The sequence below is a fragment of the Gopherus flavomarginatus genome, chromosome 1 (assembly GCF_025201925.1).
Source record: "Gopherus flavomarginatus isolate rGopFla2 chromosome 1, rGopFla2.mat.asm, whole genome shotgun sequence".
Lineage (NCBI taxonomy): Eukaryota > Metazoa > Chordata > Testudines > Testudinidae > Gopherus > Gopherus flavomarginatus.
The window spans coordinates 42044233-42063491 of record NC_066617.1 but is presented as its reverse complement, the minus strand read 5'-3'; the positions used below and the strand labels follow the sequence as shown (position 1 = coordinate 42063491).

The following is a 19259-nucleotide window of genomic DNA, read 5'->3' as shown; positions in this document are numbered from 1 at the left end:
TTGAATATGGTGCTTAATATCTTGCTGAACTGGAGCCTTAATTTCTCTGCCTCCATTCCCTGTCTGTAAAATGGACATGGTAATATTCCCTTTCCCTTTTCTGGCTTGTTTGGTTGGAACATAAAACTCTTCATGGCAGGGAACTCTCTCTTGCTGTGTTATACAATTACCTAGCACAATTCGTAGAGTCCAAGGCCACAAGCAACCACTGTGATCATCTAGCCTTCCCTCTTGTATAACGCATGCCATAGAACTTCCCCCAAAATAATTCCTGGAGCATGTTTTTGAGAAGAACATCTGATCTTGATTTTAAAATTGTCAATGGTGCACAATAGGCAGTCCAAGTCAGTTGAGTCCTGTAGGTGCTGCCATAACACAAATAGAGAATAAAATCTAGAAGGATTCTGCTATATCAAGCTGAGTTCATGTGAGATGATTACAGCACATCTGATTTTATTTTGTTCATTTTTTGTTAATGTAAGTCTTCAGTTAATGTGCCTGATCAGAACTAAACTTTTAGAAGTGCACGGGGACTTAACTTTTGGAACTTTTCCATGGCACATTTAATTTTTGTTTACTGTTTTCTTAGGGAAAAAATGAAGCCAGTGAATATAAGCTGGAATGTTAAACCACATGGATGTCTGAGATAATCTAGCCCTACTGCTTTGGGGGAAAAAAATGAATGCCAAAAAACCCCAACTTTATGGCATGTACACATTATTTTTGTTAATTTAACTGGAAACTTTTAATTTATATAATTTAGCTGAACTGCTTTGGAAAAACTTTTTTTTAATGATTTCTAATAAGACTTGACTTTTCTCAAGCATAGTGATTCTTCCTAATACAGATTATAACTGTTGTTATCCTGATACTGATATTTATATCCAAACATATATAAGCCCCAACTGAGATTGGAGCCCTGTTGTGCTAGGTGCTGTACATACATACACAGTATGAGACATTCCCTGGCTCGAAGAGTTTACAATCTAAATAGACAAGACAGACAAAGAGTGGGAGACAGCAAGTATTCCCCTCCCCCCTGGTTACACAGAGAGGGAAAGTTATCACTCAGGACGTCTGACAGACCTGGGAATTGAACCCAAAGCTCCTAAATCCCAGTCCAGAGAGCTATAATGGGGCCATACTTCCTCTTGATGCATAACATGAGGCATAGCCCCCTGCTTGGAAGTATGGTACCCGTATCGTTAGGGTGCCAGCCCCTAACGAGCACCATATAGAGAGATCAGAGCAGTGATAGGTATTTCTAACCAATTCCCTTTCTAATACCTACATTTCAATTCAATTAATATCCAGCTCTTAAAGGGATAAGTTCTCCTTTAAGTTGTACCTCCACAAATCCATTGACATAAATGGATTTACGTGGGTGTTAACTGAGGGCAGAATTTACCCTAGACTGGCATAAAAAATTGCTGCAGTTTTCCTTAAGGGATATCCAGTAAGTAAAGTCACTTCTTGGCTCCTGGTTGCTAAGCTTGAGGGGCAGTATCATTTTATATACATTGCCTTTCCAGTGGGACAGGAATAAACAAATGAGTCTGAGTTTATCTGCATTCACTGTGTCCTAAGATTTGTCCTTATATGCTAGATATAGAATTAGATATGATTATTATTTTAGCTATAATTTATAGCAGAGTAAGCCTGCTTCTCTAGCTCATTGCAGATAAGAAGATGGCACAAACAAGGTGACCATCACTAAAATGTGGGAGGGGAGATGGCTTGTTTGGATCGAAACACTAAATTCCTGGGGAATGGTGGGGACATGAGAGGAGAGGAGTCTTCTCCAAATAAGATAGCACAGAGCTGCTCTGAGGTCTGGAGAGAGGGTAATAGCGCTGTAGAGGAGCACAAGGTTTCATTACACTTCATGGCATGCATTGAAGTCTGCATTCATCAGGAATGCGGTATAATTCTGGGACCTGTTCTGGTATACGAGGTCACCCTGTTATCAAGAGGCAAGCTGACACTGCCTCTTCTGTTGTTTCATTTACAGTTAGTGTAACTGCTTGATTTGGCCCATAACAGGACCTTTGGCAAATAGGATTGGGGTTAGTCTCTCTTTCGTTCTTTTTTATTATTTTGAACTACACTAGGTCTAAAAAAGACCTAATCATTCTATTTGAGCAAAGCAATCCTTCCCACGACATCCTTGTCTATGCCTAGAACCATGAAAATACAGAGACTATAAAGAGAGATTAGAATTAGTAGATTATTCAAAATGCCAGTGTGAGCAGGGGTGGCTTTAGGTATTTTGCCACCCCAAGCACTGCAGGCAGGTTGCCCTCGGCGGCTTGCCTGTGGGAGGTCCCTGGCCCTGCGGATTCGGCGGCACGCCTGCGGGAGTTGCCGAAGCTGCGGGACCAGCGGACCCTCCGCACGCATGCCGCCGAAGTCAACCTGCCTGCCGCCCTCACAGCGACGAGCAGAGCATCCCCCACAGCTTGCCACCCCAAGCACGCACTTGGCATGCTGGTGCCTGGAGCCAGGGCCAGCTCTAGCAATTTCACCGCCCCAAGCACGGCAGCATGCCGCAGGGGTCGCTCTGCCACTTGCTGGTCTCGCGGCTCCGGTGGACCTCCCGCAGGCATGCCAGCGGATGCTCCACCAGAGCCGCGGGACCAGCGGACCCTCCGCAGGGGCGCCTGCGGGAGGTCCACTGGAGCTGCCTGCCGGCAACCGGCAGAGCGCCCCCCACGGCATGCTGCCCCAAGCACACGCTTGGCGCACTGGGGCCTGGAGCCACCCCTGCGTGTGAGTCTTGGGCACAGTAAACGGTATACTGTCTCGGGGAAAGTTCTTCCCTCCCAGCTTGAAAGGTTTCTGCAGACTGAATGTTGACTTTTAGGGTCTGCTCTTCAGTGCAAATGATGATTCAGGCAATTTCCTTTCACCTCCACCATGGAGTTTGCTATTGCTGCCAACTTTAACTTCTGTTTTGGCACAGGGATATGGGTTTTTTTTCAGTTTTTTACTCGGCTTTAGCACTTCATGTGGCTTACACCTCCCACAAGGCATTCCCCTGTAAGATTACTTTTTGTTTTAAATTATTTCTCTCTTCTGCTGACCCATTTCTTTTCACAGCCCCAGATCTTTCAGATTTGACTTGAGATTCTTTATAGTTTTTCCAAGTCCTTTCCCCATCAGGCAGGCACTAGACAGTCACATGATTAACTTTCAAAGGAAGAGTTACTGGTTCATATTTGTTTGCCAGATTTCTGCCTGTGTGTTTTTTTTCCCTTATACCTACCTGTCCGATCATGCATGCTTTCCTTTCCCCACTATCAGAACTTAACTTTTGCAAGTCTGCAAAATGTTCCATGTTTGGGAAGCCAGCCCAAGTGTCATAGGTCAAAGCACACACCAGCTTAGGTTTCAGAGAGCATTAATATCATTTCAGTCAATCAGCTGGTCTACTTAAAAGTTCAGATGCAATTAGCTTTTGAAATAGAAGTTTCAAGACAATTCTAAAAGCAATTTACTTAGTTAGGACAGATTGTATACTATTAAAATTTGATATTTTATTTAAAGAAACAAAGTTGAGTGTTAAGACTATGACAGACATCAGGAATCACAGGAAAATTTAAAAGTTAAGGCTTATTCTGCACACTAGCTGACACTCCTACAAGTACAGCAGCTTCCATTAAAACGTCAACGTCCTGACTGAAAGGTCAGTGAAGACACAGGGTTTTGGATCAGTCCCTAAATGAGTATAGGAGTAATGATTTGTTACTGGCCGATGAGCAAGAGTTGAAGGTAGATTCCACTTCATGGTTTCATCGTGCCCTTTTTCTCTTCACCCACACAAAGTTGCCAACTCTTACTATTTTTTGTTAATATCATGATATTTTGTGGTTTTCCTTAATGCTCCATATTCTGGAGACTTATTTAATTTGTGTGAGAAATGTCAGATTTCATTTTTAGTGTCTTGCCCTCATGGTTATGAAGAAATGATTGAAAATGTAAGCACTAAGGGATTGCAAACAAGCAGGCAAATACAAGAATCCAGATTTTTTTTTTAAATCTCATGATTTTAAAGACACTCATGATGTTCTGGGGCCTGATTCTCGATTTCTGAGTGCTTCAGCTTCACAATACTGCCCTCTCAGTCCCATTTGCTCTGCCAGTGTCCCCCGTACCTCCCTTCCAGATTTACTTACTGTCCTTGTGTTTGGCTTTCTGCTCTCTCTGCTAAACAAGGGGCAGGGGGACAGGGGCTAACATATAAGCACTAGGGGCTTGTCTGTGCAAACTGTCACCAACTACCTACATTGGTTTTTAATTCATGCTTTTTGTTGTTTTGGTATAAGACTCTGTGTGGGCAGTCTCTCTTGTTTTGGATTAAGAATGCCTTAAATTACTTTTTTCACCCTTTTTAAAGCCATTTAAGCTAAATCAAAATAAAAATCACATACAGACTGGCACTTCAATAAACAGAGTGTAAATTAAAACCAGGGGTTTTTTTATGTTGGTGCTATCTTGTATGTAGACTGGCGCCAAAGTCACCCAGAGCGATTCTCCATAATTAACCTTCTGTGGGTCCCAAAATACTTCCCAGTCCCTCCCTACCTGCTGCAGAGATCCCCACCCCCTTCCTGCCTCTGTGCTGAGCTTCAACACTGCCCAAGTGTAATCTGTCATTCTGCTCTCCTGCTGAATTTGTGTGCTGTGATAAGCAATGGAGTATAGGCTGTCTCTGAAACACCTCAGGCTCCATTGTAGCTGTAGTGTGCTTGAATTCATTGAACAGGCAGACAGGCTGGTGGCTAGGTTCCAGTGTGCATACAAACAGCTGTTTCCCAAGTCATTGTTAAGAGCAGGGTTGCAAGCAGGTGGACTAGGGAAAGGGAGAGACAGAGTAAGAGGGGTTAAAAATAAAGAGAGACAGTCCTCAGACGTTCCCTCCCCCAGGAGGCCATCTTAAGAAAGGTGGCTTGGCTTTTTGCCTCCAGGAGCGCTGCACCCTAGGAATTGCTGTAACAAATATCTAGTTCTCAAAGTTATTGGAAGATAAGCTGGATGTATCTACAGGGCATTTGCTTTTCATGCAATTAGGAATTGATAAAACTAGCTTTGAAAGTCTAGTTCTGAAATGAGATGGGTACTTGCTTTGGCTCTTTAACAGCAGCAATAATATGAAGATATCGCATGGACAGAATTGGGTCCCAAATAACTGTTTACTGTCTACAAACAAGCAACGCTTAGCTACTTAGATATCGGAAGTCTGGATGGTTTCTAGAACCTAGAACACAATGCGCACCACTAGAGGGCTCACAAACTACTTAACAGGATACTAGCTAATTTCTATATGCTGAAACACCAATGTACTTTACTGAAAAGTAATGAAGCTAATGGATTATTTTTTCCCCCAAGAAATTTAGCATGATTGCTATAACTTTTAATCCATTAGAAGGTTTTCCTGGCGTGATAAAGATTGTTGCTCTTTGGATTAATGCAGGTATTCCAGTTCTCTTTCCTTTCCTTCTCCAACTCACCAGCTTCTCAACTAACAAATGTCTGGAAGGGGCCTCACAGAAGCAATAAAATCGAGTAACTTTCAGTGAACATTTTAGCTAGAAAGATCATTGTTAATATGTAATGGAAAAAATTAAATCCTTTGTGTTATGTTGCATTTAGAGTTACTGGATATATAAAAAGTTTGATCTTTTTATACTTTCAAAGAAGTTGCCATATGATTTTTAGCTGCCACTTAAACTTTCTGAAAGCTCCCACAATTCTGCTGTTTAATAAAACTGAATTCTTAAGTTTTGTATTTGTTTAGATTTTTATCTAAATTAAACCCCACACTAGACAGCATCCATCTGAAGCTCCTTGCTTATGTTCACAAGCCCAGTAAAAGGACTTACAGAACATAAAACCTTCCAAAGCAGCATCTCTTCTCCTTCCTACCACACATCCTGACTTCCTTGATGGCCTTTGGATTACCAGTCATGTGACTATACTCAAACTCACCATCACATTTTCCCACAAGACTATTGACCTCATAGAACACTCTTCAGAAAACCTCTGAGAATTACTGGGGTTATTTGGTTATAAATCAGTATTTTTAAAGCTAAGGTTACTAAAGTTAGGTTAAACTGTATTTTCCCCATGTTTTACATTTTCTCTTTCCCTTCTAGGTGTTACATAGAAATGGCTTTATGGATCTGGACATTGAGCATTTTGAGCTGTCTTTGTGTCAGCTGTGGATTCAAGGTTAAGAAACTGCATTTTGAAAGTCCCACAGAGTTAAACCACCTTACAGTGAATAACGATACCGGGACTGTCTATTTAGGAGCAGTAAATTACCTGCATCAACTTACAAAAGACCTGAAGAAACAGATGTCTGTAGAAACGGGTCCAAAAAAGGATAACAAAAAGTGCACCCCTCCCATTGAAAGTCAGTGCAGTGAAGCAACACAGACTAACAATTTCAACAAGTTACTTTTGCTGGATAAACTAGAGAGAAAAGTTATTGTGTGTGGGAGCCTTTTTAAGGGAATTTGTGCTATCAGGGAACTGGAGAACATAGAAAATGTAACCTATTATGTTGATAGTGGTGGGGAAAAGTCCTTTGTGGCAAGTAACGATGAGACTGTGTCAACTGTGGGACTAATCACCTCCTTGGACGAAAAACGACTGCTGTTTGTTGGAAAAGGGAATGGACCAAATGATAATGGGATAATAATTAGCACTAGGCAGCTTTACAGTGAGGATGGGAAAGACATTTTTGAAACCTATACAGACTCTACAGCTATTAAGTCAGTATATCACTCCTCAAACACACAGCAGTTTGTGGCAGTCTTTGAATATGATCAATATGTTTATTTTATATTTAATCAGCAGGAGAAACAGCCCCTTAGTAACCGAACACTAATTGCACGTCTGTGCAAACGTGATGCCCACTACTATTCTTACTTTGAAATGGGCTTAAGCTGTCAAGTTGATAATGTCACTTATGACCACTGTCATTCTGTCTATGTCACAACCCCAGGAGAAAAGTTGGCTGAGAGCATAGCCCAAGAGGGACAGGAGAGTAGTACTGTCCCATCAGGTGACAAAGTGCTTCTTGCGCTCTTCAGCAAATTTAACAAAGACAATGGCTCTCTCAAATCAGCCATGTGTATGTTTTCCTTGAGACACCTCAATGAAAAAATGGAAGAATATCGGGAAGAATGCTACACTAAAACTGTGCAAGAAAGGTTTTATAAACCTTTTTTAGCAGAAGGATCACAGCCATGTGGAACACAGCAAGAGGTAATGTGAACCTCAACTGTAGGCTCTGTTTAAGACTTACTGTGATGGGAAATAAAATACTAGGAAATCTAATAAAGCATCTGATACTGGGTAGCTGTTTGATATATTGGGCAAAGACATAATCAGATCACGGGACTGGAAGTTTGATTGCATCTCATTTCCAATTTTAATTTTATTTTTTAAAGAGATTAATTAGACATTGGAACAGCTCACCAAAGAGAAGTAGTAAAGCCATTATCACTTGGAGCCTTCCAACTGATGTTGGATGTTTTCCTGAAAGATTCATTTTAATTCAGTCACAAGCTATTGTGCTCAACAAAGTTATTTTATGCAGTAGGGAAGTATTCCTTCTGATATAGAAACTATTGGGTGAAATTCCATAGCTGGTGTAATGCATGAGGTATATCTCCATATATTTATATTCACTATCTCATAGAACTGGAAGGGACCCTGAAGGATCATCGAGTCCAGCCCCCTGCCTTCACTAGCAGGACCAAGTACTGGTTTTGCCCCAGATCCCTAAGTTGCCCTCTCAAGGATTGAGCTCGCAACCCTGGGTTTAGTAGGCCAATGCTCAAACCACTGAGCTATCCTTCCCCTCCCCCCATCTAGCCTTAAAATCCATGAATCTATGAATTTTCAAATGCTATTTAAAAACCTTGAAACTGTTGTTTTTTTAGGTGCTCTAGCGTTTTTAATGTTAGTTTTTCAACTGGACTCTAATTTTTGAGTGTAAGGAGGTCTGCATATTTTTTCTGTCCAAGCCATGACCACCATGTTTTGCCCCTTAATACTTCCATATAATGGTGGTCACCCTTTTCTTTCAGAGCCTGTCAATAACACTGCTTCACTGTCTGGAGAGACTTCAGTCTAGCTAGCCAAAATATTCCCTTCCTCCTTTCCCCCTGCTCCTGGGGTTTAGGGTGATGCTTCTGCGACACTCCCAGCTTTGTTTGCCTAGGAAGCCAAAAAGATCTACTGAGTGAAGTATTGATTATTGTGGTGTCTGGATTTGTCAGAATGAGAATGAAATTTAGGAATTTTGCATGGTGACCAGGACTTGGCATCACTTAAGGAGGGGAAGGAGTGGATTAAAGATAAAAAGGTAGCTATCTGGCAACCTTGTGATACCAGATTCAGTAGAAAGGCTAATGTATGAACAGTCATAGAGGGGAAAAAAAACATCCTTCTTCTAAAGGTAGTCTCTCCAGGTCAGGGTTAAAGTGCATTGGCAGGATGATGTGGGGAAGCTTGCACAGAATCTGCCTATACTGTACCTCTTCTGCCAACAGCACTAACTTGATAAACCAAAATCTGTTTAAATATACCATTTTATAGTGTGAACAGATCAGTCACATTTTTAAATGGCAGGTATTTATGGTTCAACAAATACATAAAGCCTATTTATTTTATTGTACAAACTGGTTAGTTTTTAATATCTTTTTATATCTTCTTAAGGAAATAGAAACAAAGGTTTGGTTTGGTTTTTTTTTTTCAATCTGAAACCGCTCCTATAAAGTGGGATATATTGGGCCAGTTGTAATTATCAATCTACTTTGCTGTTGTCCTAAGGAGAGGAGCCATGCTTCTGCTTTTCTTCCTGTCCTTCAAAAAGATACAGAAACCGCTACAATTCTCAACTAATCATCCTTGTGTAGGGTAATATTGTGATGATAGTGTTGCATTGTGCTCTGAGTTAGGAGTTACTGATCTGAATGTTTAACATCATTCTATATCTCCATTCGTTATTAGGGTGCAAGCAAAAATTTCCCTTGTGGTTCTGAACACTTACCATACCCTTTGGGAAGCACAAATAACATTGTTGGGAAGCCGCTGTTACAGAAAAAGGGGATGAATCTAACAGCAGTTACCGTGACAGTGGAAAATGGGCATACAGTGGCATTTTTAGGAACTTCAGATGGTAGAATTCTTAAGGTAATGTTTCCCACTTTTAAAGGACTAGAACATGTTTTAAATGTTTCAAGTTGTGGCAGTAGCATGATTCTCTGTTAAAGACAATTAACTTTTTAAAAGGTAAAGCAGTTTCAGGTGTAGATTCTTTCTGCACTTCCCATTCTGAATTTTAAAGAGTACATAGGCTATTTCTGAATTCCTTCTCCAGCTCCTCCAATGTGCTGTTTTATTTAGTATAGCACATATGATGTTTAAAGCAGTGGGGAAAAAAGAAGAAAAATAACTGTTAGAAAACACAAACAGCACTAGGTGCTCTAACAATTAAACATACAGTTGCAAATTATAACCATCCTGCATCACACACACAAAAACATATACAAACAGTGAATGAACTAGTCCTGCCAATAAATCAAAGCAGGAAACTATCCCTTTTAATTCTTCCTACAAGCCCGTGTAGATACACTTTCAGCTTTCCCCCAAAGTCCTGCCAAATGCATGGCTTTTGCAGCGCGCACAGAAAGGTCATCAGGTTTTGGCTATTTCAGACTGCATTCATTCATAAGGCATTAGTAAGGATAATAAATAGTGTGCCTACCATATATATTTAATTAGCACTTTTTATGGTGAGCACAGCAAAGATCTTTAGTCTTATCTCCATTCAAGGCCAGTTACTTTAAGAACAGTTTTTATGACCATAATCCTCCATTCTCATCCTATAATAATCTGGCCCTCCATTAACTGTAAAAATCTGAAAGGCAATATGAGGGCTATAGACCAGGCTTTTGTAAATTGTGACTATAGGTTGAGTTTTAGGGTAGAGGTGAGCCTTCATTCATACATATAATGTTATGGATCATTTTAACTTAGGAAGCCCTGCAAAAATATTTTGCTTGAATGTTAATGATAGCCATATATATCATATAGTTAGAAATTCATAGTAAACTCCATTGGATAATATAAGAGTAAATAACCAACATGAACATGTTTCAGGTGCAAAGGCATGAAGTAGAGACTCTATTAAGTTGACTGGTCTAAATAATATAAGTTGGTTAAAAAATCAATACAAGTATGAAATACATAGAATAGAGGGAGGTTTCATTTCATGCCTCATGATCTGTTTACTGCTTTTGAAGTACGTTTCGTTAAATTAGAATGTTTTCCTCAAACACACAAATTTGAGAGACTCAAACACAGGATTTTCATTAAAAGTAAATTGAAATAATAAAGTAGCAGCGTTAAGCACCTGTCTTTCATTAAATAGGTGTTCCTGAATACTCCTGCAAATGAATACAGCTCTGTTCCCATTGAAATAGACAAACCTGTAAAGAATGACCTTGTCCTTGATGCTACCCAAGAGAACCTGTATGTGATGACCACAACCAAGGTACAGTATCTTACTTTTGGGGAAGGTGCCTGTAAAACTTGAGGTGTGCGACTATATCTGAAGAGATTCTTATAATTCACAATTATTCTCATGAGTCTTCACAGTTGGTATGATTTCAGCTACCTCTCCATTTATGTCTATATATGTGCCTTTACAGCTAACGAGGGCGCAGTTAGTAGCCAACAAATGCAAAAATGTGTTTCAGGGCATAGGCAGGGCAGAGATAAAGTGGCTACTGTCTGCTCCTTCCTTTGCCTGCTTCAGCTCCTCTTTTCTCTGCATTCATGCCAGCAGGGAGGAGCAGCTGGGCAAGTGGAAGGCGGGTGACTGTAAAACCAAGGGCAGTGGGTGTAAATCAAATTTCTGGTGTTGACAAGTCTATGATTTTAATGGTGAGTCTCGGGATATTTGGTCTCAAAGACCCAACTGCTGGAGTCAAAAGAGAATGCAAGAATATTAGTTTTCATTTAAAAAAAAAAAGGTTTCTAGTCCTCAAGGTACAGAGAAAATCTTGAAAACATGAAGCAAGGGCACCCTAAAGGCTGAAAAACAGTAAATTAAAAAACACCCAGATTTTTTTTAAAAGCAGCAAAGACTCCTGTGGCACCTTATAGACTAACAGACGTTTTGGAGCATGAGCTTTTGTGGGTGAATACCCACTTCGTCAGATGCAACTAGTGGAAATTTCCAGGGACAGGGGTGTGTGTGTGTGTGTGTGTGTGTGTCATTCATATATATATATATATATATATATATATATATATATATGCAAGCAAGCTAGAGATAATGAAGTTAGTTCAATCAGGGAGATTGAGGCCCTGTTCTAGCAGTTGAGGTGTGAAAACCAAGGGAGGAGAAACTGGTTCTGTAGTTGGCAAGCCATTCACAGTCTTTGTTTAATTCAAATTTGATGACAATATATATCTCCAGATCAGTGGCACCGCTATGGGCACCCGCATGGCCCCACAATATGCCAATATTTTTATGGCCGACCTGGAACAACGCTTCCTCAGGTCTCGTCCACTCACGCCCCTTCTCTGCCTACGCTACATTGATGACATCTTCATCATCTGGACCCACGGGAAGGAGACTCTGGAAAAATTCCACCACGATTTCAACAGCTTCCACCCCACATTCAACCTCAGCCTGGACCAATCTACACGGGAGGTCCACTTCCTAGACACCACAGTGCAAATAAGTGATGGTCACATTAACACCACCTTATACTGAAAACCTACCGACCACTATGCCTACCTTCATGTCTCCAGCTTCCATCCCGGGCACACCACATGATCCATTGTCTACAGCCAAGCACTGAGGTACAACCGCATCTGCTCTAACCCCTCAAACAGAGACCAACACCTACAAAATCTCCACCAAGCATTCTCAAAACTACAATACCCGCACGAGGAAATAAGGAAACAGATCAGCAGAGCCAGACGGGTACCCAGAAGTCTCCTACTGCAAGACAAACCCAAGAAAGAAACCAACAGGACTCCACTGGCCATCACATATAGTCCCCAGCTAAAACCCCTCCAACGCATCATCAGGGATCTACAACCCATCCTGGACAATGACCCCACACTTTCGCAGGCCTTGGGTGGCAAGCCAGTCCTCACTCACAGACAACCTGAAACATATTCTCACCAGTAAGTGCACACCGCACCATAGTAACTCTAGCTCAGGAACCAATCCATGCAACAAACCTTGATGCCAACTCTGCCCACATATCTACACCAGCGACACCGTCACAGGACCTAACCAGATCAGCCACACCATCACCGGTTCATTCAGCTGCACGTCCACCAGTGTAATATATGCCAGCAATGCCCCTCTGCTATGTACATCGGCCAAACTGGACAGTCTCTATGGAAGAGGATAAATGGACACAAATCAGATATTAGGAATGGCAATATACAAAAACCTGTAGGAGAACACTTCAACCTCCCTGGCCACACTATAGCAGACCTTAAGGTAGCCGTTCTGCAGCAAAAAACTTCAGGACCAGACTTCAGAGAGAAACTGCTGAGCTTCAGTTCATCTGCAAATTTGACACCATCAGCTCAGGATTAAACAAAGACTGTGAATGGCTTGCCAGCTACAGAACCAGTTTCTCCTCCTTTGGTTTTCACACCTCAACTGCTAGAACAGGGCATCATCCTCCCTGATTGAACTAACCTCATTATCTCTAGCTTGCTTGCATATATATACCTGCCCCTGGAAATTTCCACTAGTTGCATCTGATGAAGTGGGTATTCACCCACGAAAGCTCATGCTCCAAAACGTCTGTTAGTCTGTAAGGTGCCACGGGATTCTTTGCTGCTTTTACAGATCCAGACTAACACGTCTACCTGTCTGATACAGATTTTTTTAAATTATTTTCAGGGGCCAGATGCATGTTTTTAGAACAGTTGAAGGTGGCAATACCCCAAATGTTTCAGGAGTCCCTGTACTGCTTGGGGCACAAGGAATCCAGTCAGCAGTAGAGGAGCTGCCTTTATTATAGAGGGAACCATCAGTTCCAAGTTAAGGGATTTCCCCCCCTCTTGTCTGGCAGAGTGGCACTCCATAAGAGAGAAGGGAGAACCAGTAGGGGGCAGGAAGGGATGCCAAATCTCTGGCAGCTGCTCACAGCACCTGGCTACTAGAATCATGGAACATTAGGGTTGGAAGAGACCTCAGGAGGTCATCTAGTCCAATTCCATGCTCAAAGCAGAGCCAACACCAACTAAATCATCCTACCTGCCTCCCCTTCTTCTCCCTCCCCCACACCCCCCTCCACTTCTCTTGGTGGTTGCTGGAGCAGCCAGCCTGGGAGCAACAGATGTTGGTTCACTTTTACAGGCCGGGGAAGCCACTTTTGCCAGTCACTAACATCTGGTAGAGTGGGAGGTGAGAAATGTTCCAGAGGTACTAAAGATGGGCAGAAGGCTGAGGTGAAGTGTAGTGCCACCACAGCTATGAGGAAGGATGGGCACTTTGGGTGGGTGACAAAAGGACTACGGTGGCGGGGAGGGATAAGGGAGTGTCTATGAAAATCTTATATTGAGAATAATGGCTTTAATATGAGATGCCATAAGGGGGAAATGAATCAGTTCAATGAATGACAAAGTACGTATTGTGTAGACTAGATACTACAGAGGTAGTTGTTTTTCAGAAGATTGCAATATTTCAAAATCTGGTTCCATTTTGATTCAAAACAAACCTGCAAAATTTCAAACTACTCTGTGAAAGGGAAAGGTGCCCAGGCTCTGGGGCAGGCCACCTGGCAGGCCACCCAGAACCATGAAATCGGAAAGCCCTGGCGTCCCTAGCAGCCAGCCAAGGAGGCAAGAAAACAACCAGATTTCAAAAGCTGCATGGTAGATTAGGTTCTGTCAGGTCCCTGCCTGGTTTCTGGAGAAACTCTTGTCAAAAACTCAATTACACTGTCTCCACAGGGCATTTCAATTTCAAGAAATCAGAAGATTCCATTGTAGTGTAGACTACAAATTCTGAATGCTGTGAATCTGTCTGTCTACACTCCAATGGGCACTCTAATTTGGAGTTTGTTTTAACTTTTTTCTAACTGTCTCACTAAAAATAGTGAGGATGCAGTTGGTACCAGCTTCGGTATAGTCTAGCAAAGCAGTAACATAGCCAAGGAGCCAGGCAGGCCTGTACAGCCCACATCGCCATGTCCTCACTGCTATTTTTAATAAACTAGCTAGATTACAACTACTGTGGGTACATCTACACAAGCTGCAAATTGCACACTGCTTGTTGAAGGATAGACCTAGCCTTAGTTTTCTTCCATAAAATATGTGTTCTGCTTTGATACTATTGTTATTTAGCAGTAGGTGCTGTATAAATATGGAAGATGGAAGCGAAGTAATTCCATTCATCGCAATGAACAGTCAAACCCCCTCACCTGCTTTTAGTAACTACATAACTTGACGGAGACTAAGTCTTAAGAGCGTGAAGAAATAAAAACAGCAAAATTGAAGGGAGGGAAAACAAATGTTGAAAACTGTACTTCTGTTCCTAGTGTACCATGTGTATGTGGGGTCAGATATTGATATGTCAAAGAATCTAGTGCAGAGTTGCAAATGTAAGACCAAGTTAAACTAAAGTAAATAACTTTAAGGACTCTATCTGTGCTGATACAGGTACTTAGTGCTAAACAGTAACTGTCAGATGCAGTGAACCTTGTCACTCAGAGAACATGTGCTGGGTCTTATGTGGTTACCCCAGCAGGGACATTACAGCAGAGTGAAGGCAGACATACTAGGTAGTGTTGTGCTGGAAGATATTTTGGTGTATCTAATTTAAAACATTAGAACTAGTGGAAAGATGGTAAAGAAGCAAACAAAGATTAAAGTCAGAGAGTGAAAGAGTTTCCTGCTTTCCTGATTCACTTCTCCTCCCATCTGTTCAGTGTTTTCCTCTGTTGTATAAATAAGCAGTGGGTGGTTCAGAGCAAATTATTTTTGTTTGTTTGTTTGTTTTTTAAGTCTAGCCCCCTCCCACCTGATTCCCAGAGCTCATGCAGAGATCAGGAGAAGTCCCTTGCAGCTTCACTGGGAAATTGGAAAAGACTGCATCACTTCTGCCATACCCATTTGGTTTATTCAAAGTGTATAGAAGTGGTAGGCTCCCAAATTTGGCATGGTAGCTAGCTCCCATATTGGGAATAAAACAGCACCTGTGGCAGTTACATGCCATTATTCTTGGCTTGTTTCCTGTTTAGCTTTTACCAATCTCTTTGATTAGAAGTGTCAGAAAATCTGTGAAATGAGATTTTGTTTGTTTGCCTTTTAATGCTGAATCTCACAATCTAAATGGAGCAGCTATTTTTTTTAATCCATAAAGTTTACATCAAACTTCTAGAGACAATATAATACTTCTTAGGACTTGTTCCTGCCTGCCAGGATTATGAAACAAATACTTTGTCATAAGGGAGAGTGAGAGTATCATCCCTTTTAATATTATGTTACTCATGACTGTAGGACCAATTAGTGAGAGCGTATTCCAGGAACTGTACTCCAGTTAAGTAAAAAATCTAAATGAGAAAACAGTATGAAAAAGAAAAAATGGGGACAAGAACACATCTCAATAGGTGGGAACTGTCAGATACTGAATCTTTTTTTTAATTGACCCATATCTCGGTCTCTGCTAATATGCAGAATAAGAACCATGTTTTGGATTTTCAGAGTAATTTTTTGGCTATCTGCCAGTTGGTTTTAAAAAAAAAAGAAAAAGAAAAAGCCTGGGTTATGATTGCCAAAGTTTTTATACTCTTCAGAAGTAAATCTTAATGGTCAGCAGAAAGGAGAATGTCCCATTTCCATCAAGGGCTTTTGTGCAATTTCAACAGCATAATATTTAAGAGGAAAAAAAAAAAGGAAACAAGGTTATTTACACCTATCGCTACAGGAAATCAAAAGCAGAGGCAGTGTGGTTGCTGGAGGTATGAGTAGCATGGCTGCTATTTTCTCCCCTACTGCTTTGTTTGATAGTTTTACATTGCCTATTTCCATTTTCCACTTGAATTTGTTGTATGGCAACAAGGGATATGAACAGAGAACTGAGATACTTCTGGACATTCCAAAATTTTCATGCTTTTGAACATGCTGAACTGCTGCCGGATAGAAATAACACTTCTGGATGCATTTCCAAGCACTGGGTGACAGCACCAACTAAAGTGGAAGAGTATTCTAGTCATAAAGGGAGCTGGAATGACTGTGTTTGCCAGTCAGTTCAAAGTTAGACATGTGGAAATGCCCATCCTACAGCAGCTATTCTTTGTGAAGTGAAAAGCCATTTGTGCAGTGTCTAACGTTTCTGCCCTGCTATAGACATTGTCATGGGGATTTCCAGAAGGCACCTACCTAATCTGGGAAAAATGATGGAAGGATTCATTTCCAGCAAAAGCTAAATTACATGTTGACTATTATATTGGACAGAAAATTAAATGAGACTTGCAATGCAATAGAGCAGAAAAAAATGTGAAATTGGGCTCCAGTCACAGAGTCTCAAGTAAAGGATTAGGGAAGTGATTGATACGTCTCTATGTGGCCATGATGAAACCAAGTGGTATACTTTCTTCAGAAATGAAGTTGAGTTAAATTGATCCTTATTTTCTTTGTTCATATTGTGTTTGGGTTTTTTCATTTTCATTCTCCAGGTGTTTCGTCTTCCTGTCCAGGAATGTGCTAGTTACTCAGACTGTACGCTGTGTACTCAAGCACAGGATCCTTACTGTGGCTGGTGTGTAATAGAGGGGAAGTAAGTATTGTTGATATTTTGCAGGTGGCATATGGGGTGGGTTGACACTGTTCATAGAGAATGTCCTTATATGGCTGGGTGTAGCAGGCAAGCAAACAAGACAGCAAGAAAAAGAACTGCTAAGACCCGTAAAATATAAATCCAGTCAAGCACAGTTTTATTATGGATTGCTTTATAGTGCGAGGGATTGTATGCTGAGCTTACAGCTAACCACAGGAGCATAGGAACTGACACTTGACTGACTTATCTATGTAGGTAACTAAATTAATATTCAGAAATATGTATTCTTCTTTGAGTGATAGTCCCTATTGTATTCCACTGAGGATTATGTGCCTATGCTGCCTTATAGCTTTTCCTGAGGCAATAAAGGACACAGTGGGTGGCTGGCATCTCCAGTTCCTTCTCATCGTCGCATGGTCCCAGTCAGAGCTTCTATTCTATCTTCTTGTGATGCACTTGCCAAAACTTCACAAGACTCTTAGTACTGTTAATAGTTTAGATTTATTATTTTGTTCTATATTTTATGTTAGATTTTTCCTTCTGCATAGTAGATTTAGGACTTGGGATGCCGATTTGGCAGGGTTTCCAGCCAAACTTCCCTCCCACCACACCCCATCCAGTACCCAGGCTTAGGTACTAGATTATGCCAAAGAAGATTGATTATGGGTTCAAAATCTGTGCTCCCTGCTACTTTTCCATCTGCAATGAGCACCAACACTGTTTGTACTGCTTGGGGGAATCCCACATTGCATCCAGATCCAGTATCTGCTTCTTTCTCTACCCATACTCAAGAAAACTGGGCTCTCCACCTCAGAAAACACATCATGGAGTTTGCCTTAGAACTGGCATTGGATCCTGGCCATGGAACCCCCCAGTACATCAGCCTGAACAGGTGAAGAGTCCTCCCTCTACTGTGGACCCTCCATTGGGCTCCACCGGTACCAGTGCTAAGGCCTAGCTGTGAACCAAGGAAGCATGCACATAAGCATGGCAATATATCATCTTCCAAGTCTAAGAAAGACTTGGCACTATCCATGAGTTCCAGCCACAGAGAAGCCAAGCGTTCCAAGACTCACAAGACCAAAAAACTGTCACACCGATCACCGGATCCATCGGTACTGATTATGGGTCCTGCAACTCCTCCAGCTCCATCGGTGCCATGGGAGCAGTCAGTCTCCAGACAGGTGCAGTTACTGGTGCCAGCTCCCCCCACAGAACGGACCATTGACCCTTGGGAGACTCTTAAGTGCTCTGGGTCCCCACAGCTTGTTTGTACCAGAAGGGCTGTGGGCTCCACATGCCCTGATCTGATCATCAGCTTGCAGTGATTTGTCCTCCGCTTCTTCCCACCACCTCCCGTTCTAGTGTTCTGAAGGCGCCATCATTTGGAGAGGTTTCCAACTCCTCTGATTCAGATGATATGGATGTCTGACACAGTCCACTGATTCTGTTTCAGAAGCACAACTACTGGAAGGTTTTGATGGCACTGTGGCCGTTCTCCATCTTGCCTTTCTCGCAGAGCTGGTATCTGGCTCTGTGGTTACAGGCTATGGGTCAGTCAACAGCAGGGTCAACCAGATTGGCCATACTGGAGCTTGTGGCCCCAAAATTCACCCTTTGAACAGGCCTGCTTCCCATCGTCCACAACCGTAGTTGAGTAGGCATTCCGATATAGCGTTGGACAGTGCACTGATTAGTTCAACTCCGATGGTACCAGCGAATCCGGAGAGGCATCCCTCATCTTCTCCAGACATGGCCGCCTCTTCAGTCCCCTCCTCCCCACTGGATGACTGTTGACAGTTCCAGGAACTGCTGCGGAGCATAGCCAACATGCTAGGGATCCAGTCAACGAAGTACAGAAGTCAACATCAGCTGCTTGACATGTTGCACACGTCAGTACCAGTGAGGGTGGTCCTACCTATCAATGACACCATCCTCCAACCAGCATGCACCCTGGCCATGTGAAAAAAACACCCTGAAAGGGGCTACGATGAAGTATTATGTCTCCTCCCACAATCCCCCAAGGGGTCAGAGTTCCTATTCTCTCATCTTCCTTCGAACTCATTGATTATCCAGGCAGTGTCAGAAAATTCAGGCAGCAACACCCCCGCTCCACCCCATCCAACATGGAGGCTAAGAGGCTAGTCCTCGTGGGCAGAAAGGTCTCCTCAGCAGGGCTCCAATTTCATATTTCAAATTGCTTAGCCCTGATGAACAGATTTGATTTTATTTACTATGGACGATTGACTGCGTTCGCAGACAAGCTACCCTCACAGGATTGCAATCGATTGCGGGAAGTTTTGCAATAAAGCAAGTTATTCACCATGTCCATGCTACAGACCACAGTGGACTCTGCAGACATGGCTTCCCTTGTCTGGGCAATGGATATTCTCATGAGGAGGGAATCCTGGTTACACTCCTC

The 19259-nt window shown here is 42.0% G+C and overlaps 1 protein-coding gene across 5 annotated transcripts in view; it reads left to right on the top strand.

Moving 5' to 3' along the window:
- The window catches only part of PLXNB2 (plexin B2), a 344581-nt gene that overhangs the window by 240577 nt on the left and 84745 nt on the right, over nucleotides 1-19259 (top strand). For all 5 annotated transcript variants that reach the window (XM_050936011.1, XM_050936012.1, XM_050936008.1 and 2 more), the window contains 4 exons: nucleotides 6156-7272; nucleotides 9025-9207; nucleotides 10448-10570; nucleotides 16737-16837. In XM_050936011.1, the coding sequence (XP_050791968.1) occupies nucleotides 6156-7272; nucleotides 9025-9207; nucleotides 10448-10570; nucleotides 16737-16837 (1524 nt within the window). The remainder of the gene's footprint in view (nucleotides 1-6155; nucleotides 7273-9024; nucleotides 9208-10447; nucleotides 10571-16736; nucleotides 16838-19259) is intronic.